A 22,113-nucleotide genomic window follows, 5' to 3' on the forward strand; every position below is an offset into this window, starting at 1 on the left:
GCAATACAATCCCCAACCCTAGTCTTGCTGTAAATCATTTGAACCCTACTGTGTGTGTATCTATCTATCTATCTGTCTATCTATCTGTCTATCTATCTATCTATCTATCTATCTATCTATCTATCTATCTATCTATCTATCTATCTATCTATCTATCTATCTATCTGTCTATCTATCTATCTATCTATCTGTCTATCTATCTATCTATCTATCTATCTATCTATCTATCTATCTGTCTATCTATCTATCTATCTATCTATCTATCTATCTATCTATCTATCTATCTATCTATCTATCTATCTATCCTCTATATATCTATCTATCTTTAAAGAGATCATATATACACTAAGGGGCATTGCAACCTGTAAAAGCACATGTAAAGTGTGCAACTATGTTGGTAAAGATCAAAGTGAAATCACAAATAAAGAAAATAAACATTCAGTCTTAAAAAATCCGTCCTGTAAGGATGGCGACCTTGTATATGGTATATTTTGCATAAAATGTAATAAAGTAAAATATGTAGGAGAGACAGGTCCATCATTATATAAAAGAATACAGAACCACCTATCAAATATAAGAAATAAGAAAGTAAATGAACTAATAGTTCAGCACTTTGCAAGGAACAGGCTCACCATGGATCTGTGGTTTTAGAAACAATAGAATTAGATCATGTACAGTATAAAAGAATAAAAGAAAATGAATGGATAAATAGACTAGATAGCGCGAAGCCTGAAGGTTTAAATAGAAAGGCACAGAAGATCGTTACATCATTAGCTATATAGTGAATGACATCACAAAGACATTCGATTTAAAGAGAAATAAATGTGTGGTTACCATGGCATCAAAAAGCCTATAAATACCTCCAGTGTTTGTTTTCAAACACACTTTCCCCTGACAAAGGCATGTTAAACACAGCGAAACGTTGGGAATTTGGATCTTTGAGAAAAAAACAAAAAAAACAAAAACGTATAATGGTTTATTTTACAATGTCAAAAAACATCAAAAGAATTTAACCAAAAAATGTATTTTTTTTCTTACTGTCCTATAAAAAATAGACAGAACATTTATGTCAAAGACACAACGAAAAAAAAACGATGCATAATTCAATACTTTGTTGCATTGCTTTATTGGTGTTCTAAAGTTTACAGTGAAGTAACTGAAACAGCTTAAGAACTCAAGCAATGACAAGGGCATTTGCTGTACTGTTTTACCCCTTGTATTTCACTGTCACACATACCCATACAGCTTCAGCAGGTCTGTCCTATGAATGGCTCTTGAGTCACTGCTACTCTCTGTTCAGCTTTTAGTAAACCCATCTCTCTCTCTCTCTCTCTCTCTCTCTCTCTCTCTCTCTCTCTCTCTCTCTATTAGATATACAGTATGTATTTTCACTTGGCTAGCATGGGATAATTTGGAAAGTAGCTAAGCATGACTGAATGAATAGAATGCGTTTGAAGAATTTGAAAAGTGAGGGCGTCATGCAATAGGAAATTGCATAGTATCTGCTTGGAAGAAAGAAAAAAAGACGTTTAGGAAATGATTACGTTGCAGAGGCAAATTACAGCGCAGAGCGCGGAATAATGCTATACTGTTGTAGAAAAACACAATTGGAAAATCACTATCTGTTTTTCTTGTTGTCTTGTGGGTAAAAGATTTTGCGTGACAATATCCCCCACAGAAAATAGTTAGTTCTTATATATATATATATATATATATATATATATATATATATATATATATATATATATATATATATAAACGTATGGAAATGTTGTGAGCTCGCTGGAAAGAATACGTGCGTTATGCCTTAGGGGTGAGGATATCAATGACTGTATTTCATGTTATGTGAACGTGGTTATGGAAATAGCTTGCGGTAGCGCCGTGGTGTTTGTGGAATGGCTTGCTGTAACCGACTCAATGGCTTGTCTAGCTGTCTTCTGTTCTTGACAGGTATGCACTACATGCCGGGTGCCCGTCACAGATTTCCTCGGAATTCCGGCAAGGTCTCACGTTCCATCCACCAAAGAGCCGGTTGGCCATGATGAGCTCATTCTTCCTGCCGAGAGAGGGGTGTCCTAATGGGCGTGGTTTCGCCTGCAACTCCAGTGAAATTTCAGGAGGTGGTGAAAGTTTCAAAAGAACTTCAAGGCTGGAGAGCAAAAGTAAAGACGCTGCAGAAGCGCAACAGTTGCAACTCAAATGTTATGCAGCATTCAGGGCGATATAGGAGACTTGGGCAAGACAAGTGATCTGGCTGTATATATTTGAAGGTATGTGTGCGTGTTTTAAATCTTTGTTTCTTTAATAAAATAATAATAATTTGTATTTATTTATGGTATGTGCTCTCTTTAGCTTCAGCAATACACTACATGCATATAGTCATGCTGCCGAATGTATTACCCTTGAGATGAACACTAACTGCGATGGATCTAACTGGGAATAAAACATATTTTGCAAATGAACATCGCTTTCTGACTGCAAGACACACGTTTACTTCTTATTAAATGAACGACACGTTTATGTATTTAAGTTTTAGCACATAGCAAATACCGTTTCAAAACAGTTGGAGATCTTATATAACCACCCGTTTTATTAATCCTATACATTATTTTGACAGGGCAACATAATCCCCAATAATTAGAAGGGGAAACAAAAACGCTTTTAAAAGGCTGGATACCATGTCTTTATTAACGCTGGCATGCAACACTATGCAGTTACTCTAGTTCCACGCGTGCTAGATTCGATGTGCGTGTCGTCCTTTGTATAACTATGTCAGCCAGGAATGGCATTCAGTCCAGTTTATGAACAAAGAAAGCTGTCACCATTTCACGTTGCGAGTATAGCCCAAAGCAAAGACCGTGTAGCACAGAAAGTCCGTTCTTCAGTAGGGCCTACAGTACATCATGAAATGACACTAAACTCCGCAGAAAGCATTTGGCTCGCTTTAACACACCGCTGTCCCCCGACGCACTCACATTTCTTTCAACAACATCTGTTAGCTGCGTTTAATTTAAAACCGTTTGGGGCGGAAACTCTGTAGGCAATGGATTATCAATTATATCATGTCAGCAATCCTGGTTCACAAGGCAGGAAAAAAGGGTAGGTGGTTGTGCCGTTTGTATTAACCCTTCCCCGTGTGTGAAGCAATTTCCACGGCATTGAAACACGCTTTCACTCGTCGCTTCAAGTACAGCAAACCGCATCTGCGTTTGGCATGCGCAAAACTGAACGGCAATCAGATTGTGTTTTTACAAAACAGTATACATTATACCGTAATTAAAAACAAAATCAGGATATGGCCGGCAACGTATATAATCCATAACTAATAGTGAAGCAGACTGGGCTTGTGGGTGTTCGTACTCATCAATCATTACTGTTTCTGCGCTCAGGGATATTTCGCAAACGTTTAAATAATAACCGCAGCATATTTTTCCTTTTGGGAGGATTATTATTATGTTTTTTTATAGCATATACTCGAGGCGCAGTAATGCCCCGTTCAGGATAGCCGTGGGACATTTTTAGCTATCCAGATGAGTAAGACAACTGTCCCACTTTCCAGTTTCTACTCCAAAGCGACCCTGCCAGAACCTTCTCACGGCGCCTAATCGGAAACTGTTCTTCTAAAGGGGTGCTGACGGGGTTTTAACAGCCGTTCAGTGAGTTATCGATATATTAGATTGGGTTCTCTGTCGATTCCATGGTATTTCAACTGTTTGGTCTCTAATGAGTCATAAAGCTAAGGGTCCCCACGGTGTTAAACCTCTGCATTGAGTTTCCTCGTTAGGTTGGTTCACACTCTGTATTGACAAGCACTCCGGTTACATGTTCAAGTCTAGGCAAGCGGGATCTGCTAAGTGCTGTTAGATATTACACATCCATCCACTGGTTAGATAGTGCTTGCAGTGTTAATTAAATCCCTGTGAGGCACTGTAAAGTATATATGCAATATTTCATATGTATGTTGAATATGTTTATTAAGACATATTGACTGCAAACATTTAAGACAACTTAAAACATTGGTTGTTAAGTTATGGAATAATAATGGTAAATGTTGTTATTATATGGTTACATTTTCTATTACATATCAATTAACAGTTAATAAACATGTAATTGAAATAAATGGGTAATTGCATATAAAGAGTGTGCTACACATGGCAGTGTTTTTGTTGGTCCGTCACGCTGTGTATTGCTGCTATTTTACCAGAACCCCCAGTTTTAACTACCAGTTAAGTTAACTCAGTGTGAAACAATTATGTATCACAAAGCTTGGGAAAAAAGTCAGTGTGTGAGCTGTGTGCTGTAAAAATCCAGCTGGCTCAAGTTACAGTGGACAGCTAGGAAAAACTGCAGCTGACTTTGTTAAGTTTAATGCACTTTGGAGTTGCAATACACCAAAACTATCTGACCTTTGAACTTCCTGCCAACTCTGACTCAAGCCTGACCGTTAAAAACAAGCGATTAGTATTATTACTGAACGAACGCATAATTACTCAAGTTCAAACAAAGCCTGATTCTTCTCATATGGTTCCAGCCTCAGAGGTGATATGGGGTCTGGCAATGCAGTAAGTCACATATACAATGAGAACTCTGCAGTGAAACGGGGCAGGCTTGTATTGTAATGAAGAACTGTACATTCTAATGAGATTGTTGAGCCTTCCTGCCAGTGGGAGACACCCGTGTTCTAGAATTCCTCTGTTTGGTTGCTTGGATACCAGCTGACAGAACTCTCGGTGTTTCCCATTTATCAAGTACCATGCCAAAATCCTTTGTGTTTAGTGGATAGTATAGCTGTATATACTTTTACAACCTTTGCCCTTGTGGAGCATCTAAGATCCAACGTTCGACCGAACTTTCTAACAAAATGCATTACAAACAGCATCTCATTCTCACGTTGTTGGCCATTTCATTAAAACAAATCTCCCAAACGGCAATTCGAAAGGCCTGTGAAATGTGTAGCACAGGATGCATATTTTTATACAAATCTTGTGAGGTGCATCTCCCTGTTAGCAGGCAGTGTCGGTCATGACATGTGATCTATCAGACTGATAAAGATCAATGCCGCCTGGGCAGCCCATGGAGGCCTCACACCCTACTGACAGTGCTGTAGCCAACCTTTAGAAAATGGATACACTGTGTGCCTTGTTTACAGGGTGTCCATTTATCAGGGTTAGGAGGAAGTGAAATCAAATTAGACAGTGGAAGAGGAATTTAACCAGGCTTGAATTTTTGACCTGTGTTGAAAGTTTTTAAAAGTTGAAAGAAGTCGTACTATGCACAGCCACACAGTAATGTGACATCTGTTTGAGAATCAAGCCCTTTATTTTCCTGTGACCTGATTGGCACTAGAGCTGCATTGTTCAGCACCGAAGGGGTGTGCATATCTGAGGCTGTGTGTTCATGTATTTGCAGTAGCAGGGTTAGAGCGTTCAGTCACACTAGGAGACTGGCTCGGACCACCTACACACCGCGTGCTTCCTGCTGGGTGAAAGGGGTCAGCCACACAGGCTGACAATGATTCCAGTGACTAGACTGAGCAAACAGAAATCCATCTCAAATAAAACGTGTTACGAAAAATGGATCTGATGTTTAATGGAGTGCTAATCGAGGTAGATAGAGAAAAGGCATTTCATTTGAAAACTCAACCAAGCTCTCTTCATAGCTGTGTATTCCCGGGGGTATTTGCAATTTAAGAAGGAATGCATGTTAGTGTGCAAACGGAGGGTTTGATTCTGGGATGTACTGTCAGTGGCTTACAGTTAGAGCTACTTTGTAACACTTTAATAGTCAGTTAATGCCACTTCCACACAGATTATCTGTCGTCACCTTTAGTTCTAAGAGTAAGTCCCTGTCACACATTGAGGAATGATGCGCTAAAACCAATTAACCCTTTCCTAAAACACTTACTGTTCACAGACCCTGGTTAGCTCTAGCTAAAGCTACCTTAGGCAAGGTAATCCTGACTATTGATAATCAGGGTCTGTGAAACCAGCCAAAAGACCACATCACAAAGAGGGGAGTTCTGACAAGATCAACACCATGACTCCAGCCAGTGCCTAAGGAACCCGTTGAGCACAAATCTTGTCCTTTTCCTACAGCTGTTTCTGACTTCAACCAACAGTTTGGCAACCTTAGTCTATTTTTGTGGACAAGGAGCGAGTAATGAAAAATTGGTGCAATTTAATATCCTTCCATTTAAAATGGGTTTGCATGAAGCAAGAATTGGTATGCATTTTAACTGTTGTTTACTAACTAGTTTGTGGTTCTGTGTCCTGAGTAAAATGCAGAGCCAAGAGCCCCTTGGTGCCACTTAACACTGCTCTGTGTTTAGTTTCACTTGAAAAGGAAACTGTCGTAGGAAAGCAGTAATACCCGACTGAGCGCTTGCTCCAGAAAGAACCGGATTATTGCAGGAAAAGAATTTGAATTGCATGAGCAGCATGGAGTTGTGCAGGTTTTAAATAACCCTGAAGACTTCAAAATGTTAAAAAAAACTTGTTTTTAAAATACACAAAAGAGAGAAAAGCTATAAACAAATACCTTTTAAGTGCTTGACATTTTAACGTGTATGGTATCTCTCCAGTGCACCAAGTGACAAAAAACAGTTCTTGTATGGGTACCGTGATTCTGCCATTGGCTCACAGGGAAATTATGCAGACTGGTCTGGAACTGATCTTGGGGATAAAGCTGAGGATTTAGTTGTGTGGATGATAACTTGGAAACAAACCCCCAAAGGAAGGAAGGGAGGAAGCTTTCTGTCAAGTTGCTTGTTCTGGAGAGGGGGGGAGGGGGGGAGGGGGGGAGGGGGGGCGGGGTGTTTTGTGCTGCCGGGGGAACCTTTGACCCCCATGTATCATTTTTTTTTAACACCCTGTTCACAGCGTCAAGTTTCAGTCAAGCTTTCAGAAGTTGTTGGATACAAGAGTAAAGTTTTAGATAAACAAGTCAGATTTTAAACCGTATGCTTATTACGTTATACAGTACCTGCTGCCTTCTACTGTACATGCCAGCACTTTCTGTACTCAGAGGGCGGTGACGAGATTTAACAAAGTGTTTGTTTGTCTGTTTGTTTGTTTTCTTCAGGAAACTGGAAGCTATCCCCACAGTGTACTGCCGGAGTGCTGTCTGAAGAATGCACGCCTCTGCTCTCTGTCATGCAGCGGCTCTGCTCTTGCTCTGGGGAGAGTTGGGCTTTCTGTGTCTCGCTCAATATGAGAACTGGCCGTACCCTGAGGGCTACCCGGAGCCGGAACAGGAGCAGTACCAGGCTCCGCAGCTATCTCCCGACACCCCCAAAATCCAGCTCAGGCTAGCAGGCGAGAAACGCAAGCACAACGAAGGCCGTGTGGAGGTGTATTACAGCGGGGAGTGGGGCACGGTCTGTGATGACGACTTTTCAATCCACGCTGCCAAGGTGGTGTGCAGGGAGCTGGGCTACATGGAAGCTATATCCTGGGCACCTTCGTCAAAGTACGGGAGAGGAGATGGTAAAGCTGGCACTTTCCTTTTGTTACATTCAGGGTCATGCTAGTCCTGTACCCAGTCCTGGGCTTCAGAACTGGTTTGGAAAGACGGATGCCAGGAATTTGAGCAAGCATGAAGTCTCATCATAGTCTGTAGGTTTATTTATAGGAGTTATGCCGCTATAAGGAATTATTTATTTCACTGGGGTCTGATTGCTCAAAACTCTGAACTCATGTACAACTTGAATGAGTCATAACAATGTCTTGTTTCCTAATACAGGGATGGATATAAGACTCCCATTGCACAGCAGTTTGATCCATTCCCAGCTTTTACTAGGATTTTAATAAGACACACCTGAGCTTGTTACCCATATGCTGTGGCTAATCAAGCTCCTAGTAAAACCTAGAATGGGTGACACTGCTATGCAATCAGTGTCTTATTAGTATTATTCCCATCCCTGCCTAATAGCACATGCAACATTATCACTGTGTCATCGTTTTTTGTGTCGTTTTGCTTCTTTGCTTGTTTGTATAGTTTAATTTGGAGCATGCTGCTGAAGGGACATCCCTTGAAATCACACACTGCTTTATTAATTGACAACAGCTTGCAACCGTATCATAACAGCTGAATAGCCCGAACACCGTAAATCAGCAAAGAGCTCTTAAACACAGCACTCGGGATGCATTGCTCATTGAAGTATAGCTTTAATAAAACACAGATGACGCCGTGAGCTGCAACCATTTGTTCATCATTTAATGTGAGTGGGACAGCAACTAACTAAGCAGAGCTTAGCCATCTGTTAGGGACACGTCTGAGAGCTGTAGTGTTTTGAGTAATACTATCCCTCAACAGGATATAGCAATCGCTGAATTTTCTTTTCAGGACCGAGATCATAGTGATCTGCTTATTATAGATTAATCAATTACTGAGGGCCATGGCTCTTAGTTTGCAAACTTCAATTAAACATTGATCACTGATCAATTAATCGCCCTGTTGCCTGTTTTGGAGTCTCCCGCATATATGTCATAAGCACATGCATGTTTTCAGTTGAGTCGAAGTTAATTTGTTGCTTGCTTTTGATGCATATATTATATTACAAAGGATAATAATAATAGGCACATACATGTTTTCAGTTGTACTTGCAGATTTCTGTGTTGAGACACAGACTCCTGGGCTGGTAATTAAGAGACTGCAGAGGTTTAAAGATCTGTGATTCTGTAATGTGCTTTATGAATGTAGAGAATGCTCACTAATCGACTGACCAGTCTGGGTCCATTCCCAGACTTTCAGAAACAGTCTCCTCTGCTCTTGTAGGAAATGTTGCGCGGCACAATGCAGCACACCAGTTGGCCCTCCGGTTAATGCTCCAGCTTGCTGAAGGAGACCGTCTGGCTCCATAATTTAAGAGAATCATTCAAGACAATGAGCTACAGTCTCCAAAGCCATGTTCCTAAACCATCAGACTAAAGGGGATTTGCTGGTCAAATTGTTGGCAGCCATCGTTCCTGTGAGTTCTGTGATCTGATCCCACATGTTTTGAATAAGCATCCTAGGACTAGTTCCGCAACTCCTAATATGTCTGGCTCAGTCACATGAACTTGACACGAGAATCACATTTTCAGCGCACATCTCTTACTTACCATTAGACTTTTCAGCTGGGGTTTCGCATGATTACAGTGTTAAGCTGTAATAATGGTTGCCAGCTTTAGGCACGAATTGTTGACTCCTGTGCTCTCCCTCTCCATCATTCCACAGGTCGTATCTGGCTTGATAATGTCCACTGTACCGGTAAGGAGCAGACACTGGCCCAGTGCTCCTCCAACGGGTTTGGGGTGTCGGACTGCAAGCATACTGAGGACGTGGGCGTGGTCTGCAGTGACAAAAGAATCCCAGGCTTCAAATTCATCAACACTCTGACCAACAACATTGAGGTAAACCCTGAACTACTGCAGACAGTTACACTCACTAGCCCAGGACCTTGTTCCAACCAGGTCCTCGTTTGCCTAATGGAACACCTGCAATCAATACCCTGTTCACACTACCCTCAGAATATAAGTTTATCCCATTTTGAAATCTTGATTGTGAATGCTATGAAGGACAACCCCATGTTTATGACCTATGAGATTATGCTTTTGTTTGGGTATTGGTTGGAGCAAGACTCTGGGCTGCAAGGAATGGAATGGGATGAAAGAGGCTCAAGAGAGTGCCACTGAGTGTTGATTTATTTAGTGTGCTGATGCACAAAGGGTTGGGTAAAACAATGGAAATGCTTGCACAGCACTGTCAGCAGGGTGGAGAGCAGTGGTCATGATTTTTGGCAGGACATGAGGTCGAGGGTCTGATGATTTTGCTCCTTTGGGATTTAACTAGATACTAAATGTAAAACGAAATGATGTACAATTGTTAGGAGGCTGTGTGGTCCAGTGGTTAAAGAAAAGGGCTTGTAACCAGGAGGCAAAGTCTGTTCTCCAGAATAGCCTATAAACAGAGTCATCCCATTTGAGACTTTCTGACTCTCTCAATAATGCATTGCTGAAGTTGACGTTTCACTTAACACATGAGAAACAAAAAATAGAAAGCTATGAAAATCTGTGTATGTACAATGTACAAGTGCTAGGTTTGCCAGATGAGAACCCATGTATAAAAATAAAAAAACAGTAAAAATAAAAATTGAGCATAGGACAAGTTAATGAGCAGTTACCTCATCTCTGAGGCATTCAGGGGCTATCCGTGTGAATTAAGACCACGTGCTTGCTGTGATGAATTCCTGTTGAAAGGTTAACACAAGACCTTCTCTGTCTGATTGGGGAGTCCCTTGTGCAGTGCATGCCTGTTCTGCATTAGAATGTTTCAGAGAGATGCTTGTTTAAGATTCTTGGGGAAAAGGGTTTAGTGAGAAATATAAAACAGAGATGTCTAGACAGGGCTTCCCTATGAAGTCAAAGGGAGAGGTATGCATCTGCAGTGTTTCCACTTATCATGCAGTAACGTGGGCAGGCTTTTCTAATGGATAAAACAGTCCCATCCTTCTAGATCTGTGGATTTTAAAGGAGTGAATCACTCTCTGCTGTTTCTTACCAAGGAGCTAATGACGATGGCCTTTTGTGGTCTAGTTAGATTGCTATGAGCTGTAACTACCAAGCTTACGTTTGTGGAAATTCTCCTGAATGTTTGTGGGATGACAACATCAGATGCATCCACAAAGCGGTTTTGTGATTTATAAATTATTTGGTTGTACTAATAGGCTCAGTATAGTGCAGGACCATCCTCCGACTCAAGCTTGGGGGAAATGGCTTATGAGTTGAAAAATGTTTCCAGTATAAACACAAGGAATAGGAGCAATTGAAACACTGTTCTAGTGAACTTTTTCAGACATGTTTCTGGTTGGTTTTGTTACCATCTTCAGTGGCAATGGTTCTATACTAGGGGACAGTAATAGCGTAAAGGCAGCTGCAGTGATGGAATGGTAGTATTTTCAGAACCAATACAAACTGGTTTCATATCAGGGTGGAGGTGGTAGAGCACGGATGAACACAAACATGCTGACAGTCAGCTCCTTTATAGAAAACCCAAAGCACTAGCATCCAACAGCATTTCCAGCAATGACAACACAATGGATACGGAACACAAACAGTATAGCTCAGTACAGTCCTGGTGCTGGAGCACACTGTCTGGTTCTGGTTTGATAAAAGTGTATCAGTTCATAGAATGGTGGTACCATCTGTAAGATAAAGCATGAAGATGAGCCACTGTGGCACTACTGCTATGGCGGCTTTATATTCTGTACAAAACCATTGCCTTTACATTGCAGTATCGTAGACAGATTGCGCGATGATGATCATTTAGTTTTAGTGTATCTACTCAGTTGAGCAGATTAAAAACAATGTTTTCCGGACCAGTTTTTAACTGAGAATCCCTGCAACTTTCTGCATAGCTTTAAGTTAGAGAAGCGACTGGATTTTTCAATATGTGACCTTGGCTTAACCCTTGACCTCTTGCTGCCTGAATCCCAGCCCAGCTCCAGGGCTGTGAGGAAGCAGGAGGTGCGCACAGACTAGGAAACGACTCATCTCACCTGGGCTGGGCTGCCCTGGCTTAGTTATATCTAACAGACCGGCTAATAAATAGACAAGCCTTTGTTAAAGGCCATTCGAGAAACACAATGGAGAAGCTATTTTTCAGTGCAGTTTTACTGGAAGACCAGACTGTCCTTAAGTGATCCTTTCACATTCCTGCAGTTTCCTAATACTAATACCAAGAATACCAGGAACCACACACACGCACACACTAATGGTGCTTGGCAAAATGCAGATGGAAAAATCTCCACTTCCTTAGTAGAAGGCTCAGTGGGGTGAGAGGGGGACTGAGAGCGCTATGCTGAGGATGCATGAACTTGTTTCATAAATGCAACAGAATTCATTTGGAGATCTGTTTGATTTTCAGTACCTAGTCAAGTGCTGTGATATCGGCTTATTCCATTCATTTCAATTAGTCCTGCGGCAAATATTGGAATATTCAAACCAACTGCTCTTGAAATGTATTCGGTGGAAAAATGGACCGTGTTCATACTGGTGTACGAACAACTGATAAATGGCTGTCAGAAAGATGACCTGCAGATAGACCCCAATGCGTAATGAGGTCAGAAACACACATTCTGTAGAAGAGTGTTTCTCTTCTTTCTTTAATAGGTCATTTCATGGGGTATGGAGTTTACTCTCATGGGATTTTTTAAAGATTATAATATGTTATGAATTCTAAAAGTATAAAATGACCTGACTAGTTCAGGGTGTAATAAAAACATGTAGAATTGAGATGAAAAGATGTTCATATGATTTCAAATTACAGTATCTTGTTTACAAGCCATTTATTATTATTAGTTTATTTAGCAGACGCCTTTATCCAAAGCAACTTACAGAGACTAGGGTGTGTGAACTATGCATCACCTGCAAAGTCACTTACAATTACGTCTCACCCAAAAGACAGAGCACAAGGATTTGTGGGATTTGAACCGGGGACTTCCTGGTTACAAGCCCCTTTCTTTAACCCCTTTCTTTAGTGCATAAATCACCATTAGAAATATTGGCACTAATTATAAAGAAACGTTACCCATGCAATACAAGCTATTCCATGAGTCTGAAATTCCGTAAATATAAACACATCTTGAACTGTTTATACACTCCACAGTGTGTACATATAAGCTGCAAATTTCCATGTGTATGTTTATATCAATATTTATGTCCCAGAGAAGCTAGTTTGCATTGCAACAGTACATTCCAGACTTAGGCAAATATTTTCCTTGATTAAGTCTCCATCAATGCAGAAGCAGGGCTGGCCAGCCATGCTGAAATATACAATCAGGTCTTGTTTATATAGGAGAGGTGGACCAGTGCTGAATTATGTTACATTACGTTCTCAGATAACTAGAACCTTTCTGAAGCCATAATCAACAAGGACGCCTCTTTCACAGGTTTTATTTTTCATTTACTGGTAACGTGCATTTCCAAGAAGCCAAAGCAGGCAGTGGCTGGTTGTAAATGAGGGTCTGTATGCATGTGCATCCAACTCTATCAATGAAAGCAGTCTAGTTTTATCCTTTTTGTTGACCCAGTTAGGGCTAAGGATCGAAGAGAATGTTTATAGGGACCGGGTCATCTTTTCACCACTGGAAAGTTTGGGATCCAGTGCCATGGCAAACTCTGTTTTAGAAGTCTAGAAAGTGAAGAATCCAGAACAGTTTTTAAGCTTCCGCGTGCAGCATGGCATAGGTCCCGAGTTATTCAAATGAATAAAAGAAAACAACAGCATTGGTTCATTTAAAATGCTATAATAAATCCATCTAATCTTGCATTTCCAGGACTTCACTATCTTAGCAACTGCTATACAATACATGAAACCCTCTAGAGTTCTGTTTTCAGCCTTAGGAGTGAGTGATAAAACAAAAGCTCCACTAACAATTGTCATATTGGGCAGTAAACCTTTCTCACTGAAATGGTTCAGCCTCATAAACTATGCTCATCTTCAGATCGATCTTGAAAAATGTATTATTATTTTTAGTTTATTTAGCAGACGCCTTTATCCAAGGTGACTTACAGAGACTAGGGTGTGTGAACTATGCATCAACTGCAGAGTCACTTATAACAACGTCTCACCCAAAAGACAGAGCACAAGGAGGTTAAGTGACTTGCTCAGGTTCACATAGTGAGTCAGTGAGTGAGCTGGGATTCAAACCGGGGACCTTCTGGTTACAAGCCCTTTTCTTTAACCACTGGACCACACACAGTACTGCACAAATCCACTGCAGGCTTCTTGGGCAACACGAATATCCACATTTATGGTTTTGTTGCTGTTAAGCAAGTTTACAGAAACAGCAAAGTGCTTGGGACAGTAAACACCAAGCTAGTAACAGACCGAGTGGTTTATTTTTGTCCCCTCATCTGTTTGCTTGCTCAGGATACCCTGCACCCTTAATGTTTGCGTGAGACGTTTGGAAGGACGCAGTGCAAATGGTCAAAACCAGAGCCGTCTAAAAGAGCTGTAGTGATGACTAGGAACTTCTAAAAAGGCCATAGAAACAAAATATACCAGTCACTAGACACAATACTGTAATCTAAAATACTTAAGCTAAGAAGTTAACTTAGTAGTAGCAAGGAAATAAAAAAGCTCACTGGGCTTCACAAGGCTTAGTTTTGTTTTATAGCGCTTTCTCTATACTCTGTCACACGTTTTTATGCTTTTGCTATGGGAAAACTGTCATAGGGAACGAGCCATGGTTGGCCTAAGAGCCATCCGCTGTACAGTCCTGGTCTAAACATAACCGACATATCAATAAGACACATCCTGTTTGACTTTTCCCCAAATTTGTAGAAACATTTGGGGTTTGTTTTTGTGCTGTTCTCAGGGATTAAAATAAGACTCCTATTGCACAGCAGTTTAATCCATTCCAAGTTTTAATGCGAGCTTGATTAGCCACAGGGTATAGGTAACAAGCTCAATTGTGTCTTGTTAAATTCGTAGATAAACCAAGAATGGATCCAACTTCTATGCAACGGGAGGCTTATTTCCATCCCTGTGTTCTTGTAGACTAGGCCCAAGGACAATTAAAGTAAGCATGTCCTTTCAGTGGTAGTCTCTCATCCAGTTTAATTTGCAAAGAGGAGTGCAGTGGTTATCAATGGCTTCAGTGCTTTTGAAAGCTAGTGTAGTGGGTTGGAGGGCTGAATAATTTTGGGGCATTTTGACACAGGTCTTATTACTTAGTTCAAATGCGAATAACCCAGCTTGCTTTCCAAAAAGCTCCCCTATTATCTATTTAATACGGTTGCCTTAGGTGAAGATTAGACAGTAAAGGAAGAAATTCAAAGCATGTCCAGGAAAGCAGAGCACAGGGGAGAGCACAGGGGAGAGCACAGGGGAGAGCAGTACCGCACTACATGTGTTGCTATTACAAGAGGACCAATGAGAAAGCTGTTCAGAGAAGGAGGAGAACGCTGACGCACCTAACGGTAGCGTAATGATCCCTTTATATATACAGTATATACAGCTTTAAGGTTTAGGCTTTGTGGAGTCGGAGATCACCTCCAAACAGAGGACATGCATTGTGTGTGTGCGATTACAGTGAGTAGAGTTAGACTCACAGTGACTAAAGCACACTTCTGTTAATTGGCAGCGAGTTAGTGAGATGATGTTGAGATTGAACAGAAATGAAGAACAGCTGAGTTTAGCTATCGAAGCCCTCCTCCCCCACCTCCTCTTGTAAATGTGTCCCTACATGACCGCAGAGCAGCTCTGGGCTCTGTAAGGACTCTGGTAATTGGAGTAACTGCATGCAGTATCATTATTGCAGGGCATTCTAACAGACAATTAAGTTTCAATACCTACAACCTTGTACACCATTGTAGTTAGGAACGACTGTGCAATGAGTGTTAAGACCTCATGCTAATCCCTTTAATTACTTATACCTAGGCAAAAAATGCAGGGGGCCTTATTGTAATGTTACAGCATAGGTAGAAAGGTATGGCAAAGCATAATAAAGAACATGGGTAAACTATACAGCTATGGCCAAATGTTTTGCATCACCTAGAATTTTAGGATTGCGACACAACTTAAGAACCATTGGCCCTAATGTAATAAAAGTGCTGGTCAGTTCTTGGAAGCTGTCCAAAGGCCAGACAGTCACAGTATTAGGAATGCCCAGCTGTGCACACACACAGCCCAGCCCTGAGCCAGCTGCTTCTAGCAAGGCACGTGCTGAAAACCCACCCCTTTAATGTGAGCCCTGTTACTGCTCAGTGCAATCAGGTGTGCTCCTGCTTAGAGACTGCGGCAGGCATTCAGCGCCGTGTTTCCCCTTAACAGCTGCAGTCTTGCCTGTAACCGCACAGCTATTTAATTAAAATGTTACAGTGCGGTATGACTTATCAAGCTGGTGTTGAAACAGAAGGACGGTTTGTAATGATAGCTTTCACGGGAGGCGCATGCGTTTTAGTATTTCATCAGTCCAGCATTCTGGGACGGTTAGTGTGGTACCTGGGCTGCCATAGGAGTTCCATATGTTTATCTCCTTTTTACAATGTTTCTAGACAGGTTTACAATGCAATTAAATGCTTTACCATGCTTCAAATGGGATTTACTGTGCAGTCTCTATGAAGGCTGAAGAAGAGTTTGTTATACATCGACCTTTTTGCTTGAATGCATGTGAAAACAAGCTCCTTAATAAAGAGTTTATAGACAGATGGGTCGACTTTACTTGCACCAAAATGTATTCAGTTAAACATTTAGCTTTGAGATCGTGCATGCAGAATCTGCTAATGTAAAAGGTACAATATCCTAACATTGAATTTCTAGCCTGTTTAATGTCCTGTATGATGTTTCTGCTCAGATCCTTCATATTTCCCAGGTTTACTAACTACAGCACCGTGCTTCACCTGCGGGCTTCAGTGCACAGCGTATCGCTAATATGCTGCCCCGCCTCACTGCCTCAAGCCTTGCAAAGTCTTTACTGAAACAAGTTTCGCTGGCATAGTTAGTGAACATGGCAAACTAATAATGATCTAAGCAGAAGCATACAGAACACACACAAACAAAGATATTAATTAATCAGGTCATTAAAAGCCGGATGCGTAATTCCTTATTAAGTTATCAGAGTGTTCATTTTGACTTCACAAAAACTTTTTGTTATAATACATAAAGCACTCAGTCCCATATTTACTATTTCATAGCAAATGGACCATTTAGGAATGTGTGTGCTTTCCATGAGTATACCGTTACAAGACTAACACAGCAGGGCTGCAGTGTGTCTGGGGGGCGGCAGGGTGCTGTCAGTAGACTAGGGCAGAGAAACAATAGCAAGGTTTTCAATTAAACATCTATCACCATGAAAAGTTTAAAGTGTGAGAGCTGAGCGTAGGCAGCACACTGCAGCCTTGTACGTGAAACACTCTCTGGTGTTGGCTGGCATATCAGATTTATAAAACAGAAGTACTCTTCCCTTTGTCATTACCATCTTCAGGTGTAGAAGACGTTCAGTCGTCTGTTATGGAAAGGGCGAAATCATCCAAAACTTCAAAGCTCACAATTAAAATTCGAAGGTGAAAAAGTCAAATAGACAAACTTTTCAGCTTGTGCCTTCTTCAGCGTGCAGATTGACAATTGGATGTGGTGGTCTGTGTCTGCTGGACTTGGTTTCTTATAAGTTTTACGTTATGGAAAGGACACAGGTTAAAATCCACTGCCGTGTCACTGAGAGCATAAGGTGTATTGAGAAGGTCTTGTATATAGTTGTGACATCTGGAATACAGTTTTAAACCAAAGCCAGAGCATAATACAGATGTGGAAGAAGAAAGCTCACATCTCATAAATGCTTCATTATATTTTGGCAAATCGGTAACAGATGAAAGGCAGCAAACCTATTTATATTCTCCCACATTTTTAATTCTAGTTAATGCCAATTTCATTTATACACAGTCTAATCATTCTCATAATGTGTGGGGTTAAGTTTGAAAACCCCCATTCTCACGTGACAAACTAAATGTTGTGCAAAACATTAGCTGGATATCACTTGATCTAAGCCATTAGATAACCCTGATTTTCAGATGATCATATAACATACATATGTATATATATACAAAAGTTTTATATGTATATATATACAAAATGCTGTTTTGAAGGCAAAGGGTGGTCACACCAAATATTGATTTGATGTAGATTTTTCATCTGTTCACTCACTTTGCATTTAGTTAATTGATAAATATAAACTATTAATATGTCTATTTTTGAAAGCATTCTTACTTTACAGCATTTTTTCACACCTGCCTAAAACTTTTGCACAGTACTGTATATTTATACAATTTAAGATGTATTAAGTTTCCAGCTAATACATCTGATTTGAATAAATCAAACTTTGCCTCTAGGGCTTCCTAAACTTGGAACGTACTACCTCACCTAGGTTGTATCATGAGCACACAGCTGTGTAACAATTTAAACCCTTCACACTGGCCTTTTGTATAGTCTCTTGGGGTGAAAAGAGAATGTTTTTTAAATATACAACAACACTTTCAGGTTTAAAATACTGCACAGCAGTTCATTTTGACTGGCTGCTTTTGCAATTTTGTTATTAGCTATTTTTTGTATTTAGTTAGCTCTGTATTTCCCCCAGTTTCTTTGCAAGGCTTTCCTCTACACTGCAGTAATGCTGTTGGGTCTGATGGTAGACCCAAAAAGTGAATGGTGCCCATATGGAACCACTTCACTTAGACATGCAAAAAAAAAAAAAAAAGCATTACAAAACACTGGTGTCTGACACCTGCAAGGTTTTCAGAACCAGTGTTAGACCATGCTCTCCCGGTGCAGAACATGCTGTACAGTTCACCGTGTCTCTTGCATAACACAAACTGCAAAACACTGTCTGGCCACTTTATTAGGACCTGCCGACCGATTAGCTTTGGCATCGCCCTGGTGTGTTCTCCTGGTAAACCCTGGATCCCTTGATTACTCTGGAAGGCCGAACAATTTATATCGTTAAACCTTGCTGTGGATCTAGTCAACCCGACAATGCCACACTTGCCGAAAACTACTTTTAAGACAATGATGCACCCTTCCGCCGTTCCAGAACTGCATGTGAATGGTTTGAGGAAAAGGACAGAGACTTCAGGAATCTTCCAGGCCATCACTTACCAACAGAGGCCATCAATAGAGCAGAAATTGGAACTTGAGCAATCTCAATCCTCTGCCTACCTCTCTGGACCAATGGATTGGATTAAGGTTCCTCGAGATGCCTTCCAGCACCTTGTGGAGTCCGTGTCACGTCGCGGCAAGGCGTAGCTTCAGAACGCTCAATCAGAATTCTAAAGGTAGAATTCTAAGAAAGTCAGTTGTTCCGGCTGATGCCTTCTTCGTTGTCCCAGTGTCCCGATATTTAGAACCGGTCATAATAAAGTGGCCAGCCAGTGTAAGTTTACTGCTTGCTCCCACAGAACCTGCTGTAGAGATGAGATGTGTAGCGTGCTGCCTACTTCATGAGTCTCAACCCTGCTGTGAGGGCCAGTATAGGAGTAGATCCCCCAGCTGTGTGCTTTCATTCCCCATTCGTCTCAGACCAGGGGCATGGGGATCGGCGCACCACACATGGCAAAGAAATCCCCATCTGTCATTACAAAGCTGTACCGTCTGGGTATTCCACACAGGCAGCCATGCGTAATCTACAGAAGGAAAAGTTTAAAGGAAAAATAAAAGCCTGGTAGCTAGGAAAACTTAATAACACTGTTAGTGCACAGTGAGTCATGCCTCAGTTATACACACACTGGGAGAAATATGCTACAAATGGAAACATACCTTCTCCCTGATTTAGCAGTGCGAGCGAGTTTATTTTAACTGCAAACCTCAGTGGGGGAAGAAGGTAGTTTTTTTCCTTCCTGTGGGTCCAGGGTAACTATAAATAATGGCTGGAGTTTTCTGTCTGCTGTGTTAATGCCTTGCACTTTTAAGAGAAATGTTGCACCCACCGACCGTCGTCAGAAAACAGACCTTGTTTATATTCAACCTTGTTTAGTTGTGTCTGTCAGCTTCTGGGCCCCATTGTGATTTGGATGAGTCACGTAATGAAATCATCACCCTTCCGAGTCTGGGAAAAAATATAAGGATCAGAACAAGCAGTTTTGGTAAAGCAAAGTGATGAGAAGGTGTCTCAGTTCTGATTGAGACAGCAACAATAAATGCTAACAAAACTAGATGTGCGAAGAGGATGGTCCATGAATGTTTCAGAAATGCTATAGTTATACCACAAAGGAGCCGAATAACCAACTAAAATATAGCGAAGGGGTTGTTTACGGTTATCCTCTTGAGTGAAATAACTTCATCGATGCTCATTTTTATAAGAACATAAGATCATAAGAAAGTTTACAAACGAGAGGAGGCCATTCGGCCCATCTTGCTCGTTTGGTTGTTCGTAGCTTATTGATCCCAGAATCTCATCAAGCAGCTTCTTGAAGGATCCCAGGGTGTCAGCTTCAACAACATTACTGGGGAGTTGGTTCCAGACTCTCACAATTCTCTGTGTAAAAAGTGCCTCCTATTTTCTGTTCTGAATGCCCCTATCTAATCTCCATTTGTGACCCCTGGTCCTTGTTTCTTTTCTCAGGTCAAAAAAGTCCCCTGGGTCGACATTGTCTATACCTTTTAGGATTTTGAATGTTTGAATCAGATCGCAGCGTAGTCTTCTTTGTTCAAGACTGAATAGATTCAATTCTTTTAGCCTGTCTGCATACGACATGCCTTTTACGGATGTACAGGATGTACATGTACGGATGTACAGTATATGAAGTTTGAACCTAAATTAAACAACTGAATTGGGAGAACTACTTTCCTTTAGATCAAACTGCACTGAGCAATGTGGTGTAATCTGGAACGGTGCGATTCGTTGGAATTGCATGAACACAAAAATACCATGGATTACAAAAAACAAGATTACAAAATATTCAATCTGTACCATTGAATACGGAAAAGTTATTCAAAGTTAGACCACTCTACATTATTATCCCCGTTTTAACATAAATATAGAGAATCAGTGGCTCCATTTGTGATGAATTGGAGAACAGGGATACATGGGGGCAGGTGTCTGTCCGTACATATGTTTGACGCATGGTATACTATGGGTTACCTGGAGTTATAGATGCTTTAGTATCATTGGCAAAGCAGACAAATCAGCCTGCAATACAGCCTGTAAATCTCATTTAGGAGATGGCATGAAGTGGGCAACGTTTTGCTATGTTTGTTTCTTTTCTGCATTCAATTTACCAACTCAATTGCATCCCCCATGCGGCCATGATTTAAACCAATTATTGTGCTGTTGAGATCAAATCCAATAAATAAGTACAGCACCACCAACGTGCCTTCAACACTCATTGCAGTGTGTGGGAGGACTGGACCTAATTGAAATTTACTTGGGTATCCGCAATAGGCTGTCTAAGGAACTGTACAGTCTGTTTAGCCTGTAATTGAAATTGATAGTTCTGATGGTGTCATTAGTTATTAGTTCCATCTATACAGGGTCAAGTGTACTGTACACTTATTTCAACTGAGTTAGCAGCTGAACCACACATATGTAGCACAACTAGACACACAGTGTTGTCTCTGATTGCTCAAACGTGTGTCGTCTTGAAGTGTCTTTAGTTTTCCTTACACCGTAGTGGAAGTACATGCAGTAACTCTTTGCTCAGTGTGCCAGTGAGGTGAGATGAAGTGGATCAGGTGGGGTGCCCTGCACTGACGCGTCGGCAGTCTCGCTTCCAGCTGTCTCCTTCACGCTTGTTTTGTATGAAGTTCCACCAGGGGGTCAGTATTGTGTTTCTGTAAAGTTTGCTTCACTCATTTTTTGTTCTCGTTCGCTGGCTTGGAGTCCATCCTGCTTTTCTAACCGTTCAATATTTTGTGCCAAACCGGAGTGTAGTTTGGTTAGCCGAGGGATGAAGTCACACGTGTGGAGGCCATAGATTAGTGGCTAGGTTATGATATTTTTTGCTGAATGGGTGCATTTATATTGCTCTGAAGTGAGCTATTTGTTTTATTTGGTCTTGCTGAAGTTGACTCTTTTGAGCAAAAACTATGTACGTATATGCTCTCTAGCTTACCAACTATATATTAATCCAACAAAGTCTGCTTTCTGAGTTCCCAGAAGGCTAAACTATGGACAGATGTAGTAAAAAGACGTTTCAATCTGGACACATGAGAGATTTCAGTGCTGAGGTTTAACAGTTACACCTGTTAAACCTCTGAGGTGAGGTTTAACAGTTACAGGGGCAACATTGTGGAGTAGTGGTTAGGGCTCTGGACTCTTGACCGGAGGGTTGTGGGTTCAATCCCAGGTGGAGGACACTGCTGCTGTATCCTTGAGCAAGGTACTTTACCTAGATTGCTGCAGTAAAAACCCAACTGTATAAATGGGTAATTGTATGTAAAAATAATGTGTAAAAAATAATGTAATTGTAAGTAAAAATAATGTGGTATCTTGTAACAACTGTAAGTTGTCCTGGAGAAGGGCGTCTGCTAAGAAATAAATAATAATAAATAGTAACAGCTTTGCAGAACTCACTTTCGTCTTTCCTTTTTTGTATTAATTTGTTATAGAACAGGCCTGTCTGAGATCTGTGAGACTAAACA

At 40.9% G+C, this 22,113-nt stretch overlaps 1 protein-coding gene across 1 annotated transcript in view; it reads left to right on the top strand.

Annotated features, from left to right (window-relative positions):
• Positions 1-2,117: 2,117 nt before the first annotated feature.
• LOC117397837 (lysyl oxidase homolog 2B-like) overlaps positions 2,118-22,113 on the top strand; it is a 57,485-nt gene continuing 37,489 nt past the window's right edge. Inside the window, exons 1-3 of the mRNA XM_059013507.1 lie at positions 2,118-2,270; positions 7,081-7,484; positions 9,217-9,392. Of these exons, the coding sequence (XP_058869490.1) occupies positions 7,130-7,484; positions 9,217-9,392 (531 nt within the window). The 5' untranslated portion in view covers positions 2,118-2,270; positions 7,081-7,129. The remainder of the gene's footprint in view (positions 2,271-7,080; positions 7,485-9,216; positions 9,393-22,113) is intronic.

This window comes from Acipenser ruthenus, chromosome 46 (assembly GCF_902713425.1).
Source record: "Acipenser ruthenus chromosome 46, fAciRut3.2 maternal haplotype, whole genome shotgun sequence".
NCBI lineage: Eukaryota > Metazoa > Chordata > Actinopteri > Acipenseriformes > Acipenseridae > Acipenser > Acipenser ruthenus.